At 46.3% G+C, this 5,529-nt stretch overlaps 1 protein-coding gene across 1 annotated transcript; it reads left to right on the top strand.

The window, feature by feature from the left end:
* The first annotated feature begins 771 nt into the window (after nt 1-771).
* On the top strand, nt 772-1,812 carry LOC141641548 (uncharacterized). The gene has a single exon (XM_074450205.1). It carries the CDS (start codon nt 772-774, stop codon nt 1,810-1,812), a length of 1,041 nt encoding a protein of 346 aa, XP_074306306.1.
* The last annotated feature ends 3,717 nt before the right edge of the window (nt 1,813-5,529 follow it).

Raw genomic sequence — 5,529 nt, 5'->3', positions numbered from 1 at the left:
CTTGATGAACCATGCTGCTAGTTCAGCCACTTGGATGAGGGAGGCCAGATCCGGAGCAGCCTCAGAAGGAGATCGGAGGCAGACACGTGCACTGCCACATGACGTGGTAACTCGATTGAATATGGAAATAACACCACAACCAAGAAGAGGCCTGATCCCAGTAGGATTGGGGGCACTGACACCAGATGACGAGCCAGCACGTCAGGATCCGACACCCATGTCAGGTACAGAGGAGCATCAGTAGAGCAGGTTAGCATTTGCAACCCCATTGACCAGAGGACCAACCCCAAACAGAGCCGAGTACACCTGGGGAAATGGTTTAGGTGCAGCGACATCACAAATGCGCCAACCGCCAATATCAGGGCAGCAGAATTTCGTAAGAACTATAGATCAGCAGCCGCAGGAGCATCAGCGACTCACCAGTAGAGAGGCATACATAGAGCAGCAGTACCAGGAACTACGTAGCCTCCTCCGGAGAGTCCCGGGAATGCCATTACCCGTGGAAATGGTCGCACTAAAAAGTTACGCCGACTCGCCCTTCACCGACGATATAGCTGCGGCCGCTTTGCCAAAGGGATTCAGTGTCCCAACGATGACTCTTTTCGATGGGACCACAAACCCCTGTGATCACATTAGCCAATTTAAGCAGCAAATGATGGTAACTACAGCAGCAGGAGCTTCGAAGGAGGCATGCATGTGTAAAGGATTTGGTTCAACCCTAACAGGAGCTTCGAAGGAGACAAGAAATCAGACCTCTACAAGGAGTTAACAATGCACCCATGCAAAAGATTCGAGGAAGTTCAGCAAAGAGCCACAGCGGCATTAAGGTTAGAGGATGATATACAGGCTAGAAAGGGAATGACAAACTTCGACAAAACAAACAGAAAAATCCCAACAGAAAAGAAAGACGAGAGAGCCAGGCCATACAACAGACCGAATATCAGCAGAGTAGCAGAAAAAACCCAGCAAGTAGATGACTCTCCGCATCCTCCTAGGCTATCTGATTATGGGTTCAACACAGGAATGGAAGGACTGCTGAAAGCACTAAGGGAATTGAGTGACCAGATAAGGTGGCCTAAGCCTCCTACGCAAAGCTGGCCCAATGATGACCGGGACAGTAGCAAGATATTTGAATGGCATCAGAATATCGGGCACCGAACAGAAGATTGCTATAGGTTACGGAGGGAAGTAAAATTCCAGGTACGCAAAGGGAATCTAGACCACCTGTTATCACGTGGGGGCAAGCAGGATAAGAGAGAAACAGCAAATCAGGTGCTTCCTTCCGCTCCACCCGTATGCACAAAGATTATTAACGTGATAACAGGTGGATCCGAACTATCAGGTTTGACATACTCAGCAGCCAAGAGGAGAGCCACCGAAATTAAAGGAGATCATCCAGAAACTTCGTACAGGGTGAGCCAGAGTGATTTACCCTTGGTAATATTCGATGAAACTGACGTAGAAAATGGCGCAGAACAACACCATAATGCCCTCACCATAACGTTATCTATTGGAAACTGCACCGTGCGAAAGGTATTAGTGGATATTAGAAGCTCCGTGAACCTCATTATGTTGGAAACTCTCAAAATCATGGGTTTCGACAAAGAAAATCTGATAAAAAAGTCTGTACCGCTGGTGGGATTCAGTGGTGAGATAGCACATTCGGTAGGTGAGATAATCATTCCAATGTATATTGAAGGAGTTAACAAATTGGTGAGGTACTTAGTCATCGAGGGTCCGGCCACTTACAACGTAATACTAGGAAGATCGTGGCTGTATCAGATGAAGGCGGTCCCTTCAACATATCACTAGTGTCTCAAATTCCCAACCCTGTGGGGCGTGGTCACGGTGAAAGGGGACCGCGAAGAATCCAGAAGTTGCTACACTCAAGCCCTGAAAGCCACAACTAAGCTCCCCTCATAGCAATTATAGGACCGAGGTGCCTCGAAGGAATACAATGAGCCACCCTCGGAGGAACTAGACCAGGGCCACCTAGACGAGGCACACCCGGATAGAACAGTGCTAATTAGATAAACCTGCAGTGGAGAGCTGCGTGATCAACTTACCCAGTTTCTAAAAACGAACATGAACTGTTTTGCTTGGTCCCATGATGACATGGTTAGCAAAGATCCATCTGTTATTTCACATAACTTAAGCGTGAACCCAGGTTGCACCCCGGTACAGCAGAAGAGAAGGAAGTTCGCGGCAGAGCGAAATGAAGTTATTAACAAGGAAGTAGACAGTCTCCTGGTAGCAAGAAAAATCAGAGAAGTCAGCTACCCTGAATGGCTCTCTAACGTGGTAGTGGTACCCAAGAAAAATGGAAAGTGGAGGGTATGTGTAGACTTCACAGATCTAAACAAAGCTTGTCCCAAGGACCCCTTTCCACTGCCCCATATCGATGCAATGGTGGATGCCACGGCTGGACACGAGGTACTTACCTTTCTAGACGCCTGGAGTGGTTACAATCAGATCAAAATGCACCCACAAGATCAAGAAAAGACGGCATTCATATCGGAACGGGGCATATACTGCTACAATGTCATGCCCTTTGGCCTGAAGAACGCCAGGTCCACCTACCAACGTTTGGTAAATAAAATGTTTAAACAGCAAATAGGGAAGACAATGGAAGTATACATAGATGATATGGTGGTAAAATCCGGAAAAGTAGGTATGCATATGGAGCACTTGGCAGACACCTTCCAAACATTGAGGGAGTACAAGATGAAGCTTAATCCATCCAAGTGTTCATTTGGAGTATCCTCGAGAAAATTCTTAGGATACATGGTAACCCAGAGAGGGATTGAGGCAAGCAAGGAACAAATCAGAGCAATCCTCCAGCTGGAATCACCGCAAAAGCCAAAAGATGTACAACGACTAGCAGGAAAAGTAGCGGCCTTGAGCAGATTCATCTCACGAGCCTCGAACAGATGCAAGCTATTTTATGATATATTGAGAAAGATCCAGAAGTTCGAATAGACTGAGGAGCACGAAAAAGCATTAATGGTACTTAAATGCTACCTGAGCACGCCGCCGCTGCTGGCAAAGCCAGTGTAGGGGGAGCCACTGTTCCTATATCTGTCGGTTACAGAAGCAGCAGTAAGCGCGGTTTTAGTCAAAGAGCAAGAGGGGATACATCACCCAGTATATTATATCAGCAAGTCTCTGCTTCCTGCAGAGACCAAGTACACATCCTTCAAAAAATTAGTATTAGCTTTGGTCACTGCTTCCTATAAATTGCGACCGTACTTTGAATCTCACACCATCCACGTAGTAACTAATTATCCATTGAAAACTTTCATGAGGAAGCCTGAACTTTCTGGGAGAATGACTAAATGGTCGGTACATTTGAGTGGATATGATTTACAATTTGAACCCAGAACGGCAATAAAATCCCAGGCCCTAGCAGATTTCGTCTCGGATTTCTGTTCTGCCACCCATACGGAGGCAGAGAAAGGAATCTAGGTGACCAGGAGAGCGGATTTTGGACCTTATACATTGATGGAGCCTTGAATGCGCGGGGAGCTGGTGTAGGATTGGTCCTCCGGTCGCCTAAAGGCGATATGATAGTGCAAACTATTAGGTGTGAGTTCAAGGCAACTAATAAAAAAGCCAAGTATGAGGCACTTATATTAGGGATGCAGATGGCACTGGGGCTTAAAGTAAGGAACCTGAGGGTGTTTTGCGATTCGTTGCTTGTGGTGAATCACGTAAACAACGATTACGTGGCGTGTGACTCAAAGATGATAGCATACCTAAAGATGGTTGTTTAGGTATTTTTACCAAGTTGATTGATTAGGGTTAATGCGGTCTTACTCATTGGTTAATCGTATGATTGTTCGTTTGTTGCTATTTAAATAAAGAAATAAAGTACGCAATGTAAATTGACACACAAGGTTTGGTGACGTGAAAAACCCAATGTGGGAACAACCGCGGGAGGGACGGTACCCTGCCAAGTATTGCACTATTTGAGTAGGAGGATGATTACAATTATGGCACAAAGCTAATCCCGCTGGCCCTAGGTGTCAGGCCTGCAAGATCTAGGATGAATGTATATTTGAGTATAATAATATGCCGAGGTGTTGATGTGATCTTGAATGTGGATGCGTGAATACGGGAGTATTGAATGTGGATGTGTTGAATGTCTTTCTTGATTTGCTTTCTTGGCTATTTATAGGGTAAGAACCCTAGATATGTCCTACTTTGAAAATGGAAAAGGAATATAATTTCCATAAGAACTCTTTCCATACTTGGCCGCCTTTCCCAATTCTCTCTGATCTCCCTAACTTCTCCCTAACTCATCTTTCCTTAATCCGGACGCCTTCTATGATGGGCTCCTGTTCTCCCTTGAGCCCGTTTCCCCTTTCTCCAACCGCGGGCTTCCTTCCCCCTTATCATTCCTTCCATAGCTTTTTATTTTATTAAGTGGGCCTCCTTTGTTGTGCTAATTTTAGCCCAAACAGTTTGCCCTAAATTTCTTTTGAAGTACGCTTCTAGATATCGAGCAAGGAATTTACGTAATCGAATGCTAAAAACCCTAAGCCGTCTTTTACACTCCTTCCCATGCAATCCATCATGTCAGCCGCCCTACTCCTCTTTTCTCGCACCCAACTCCCTCTCTCCTCTTTATAACTCCAACCCCCATCTTCCACCTTTCATTAATCTCAAATTGTTTCATAAAATACTCTTCTCTCTTAAACCCTCAACCTTCCTTCTTCTTTATCCTTTGCCGGCTTCACTGTTCCTCTTCCCCGTCTCCTTCATCAGGTAATCCACCCTCTTTTCTTCTTTTAATTTTCGTTTTCTCCCTCCACCATGGGCAATACTCGACAATCCTCCACACCTTCTGACCGTAATCTTGACCCCACTTTTCCTTCTCGGGGACTTTTTAAGCACCCCCACGACTGCGACTCCGCCTTGACTGCGGCCGACATTCCCACGATCAAGAATCTGCTTGGTCTTGGTGACGGGGTGGACATTGCCATTCCTGAACCGGGACAGAAGGCCGACGCCCTCCGTCCAGGGTGGGTTAGTTTTTACCTGTACCCATTTAGATACGGCCTCCGTTTTCCTTTCCCTAAACTCGTTCAAGACTTCATCTTCACCAACAACTTTGCCATGGCACAAATTTCTGCTGCCATTTGGAGAGTTCTTCTCTATTCTCTTGCCGCCGGTCGACTCAGTAAATCATCCTTTGGGGCGACCTAGCCCATATGTACAACATCAGAACCCTGGGCAGGGGTCAATTCTCATTCTGGGGCCGTGGAGAGGCTCCCTTCAGACACGTGTCAAAATCCCGTGATGAGAAATGGTTTGAGGACTTCTTCTACGTGAGGAAGGACTCCATCCACCCTCCCGATTATATTTTCGAGAAATGGGTTCTAACTTCGACTAAGTAGCCTTCCCCACACCTGATTTATTTTATCTCGCCGCTTACTAGCTTACTTCATCGTCTTCGTGCGCCCCCGTGACCTTACCCGTATTGGTGCCAAGATCCCCGCTGCGCAAAGAAACTGCTCAAAGATCTCT

Source organism: Silene latifolia, chromosome 2 (genome assembly GCF_048544455.1).
Source record: "Silene latifolia isolate original U9 population chromosome 2, ASM4854445v1, whole genome shotgun sequence".
In the NCBI taxonomy this organism is placed as follows: domain Eukaryota; kingdom Viridiplantae; phylum Streptophyta; class Magnoliopsida; order Caryophyllales; family Caryophyllaceae; genus Silene; species Silene latifolia.
Note: the sequence above shows the minus strand (reverse complement) of the source record. Positions and strands in the feature narration are given on the sequence as shown.

What these genes read in the sequence shown, in the direction of transcription:
- LOC141641548 (XM_074450205.1), top strand. Translation starts at nt 772, where the DNA reads ATGCACCCATGCAAAAGATTCGAGGAAGTTCAGCAAAGAGCCACAGCG.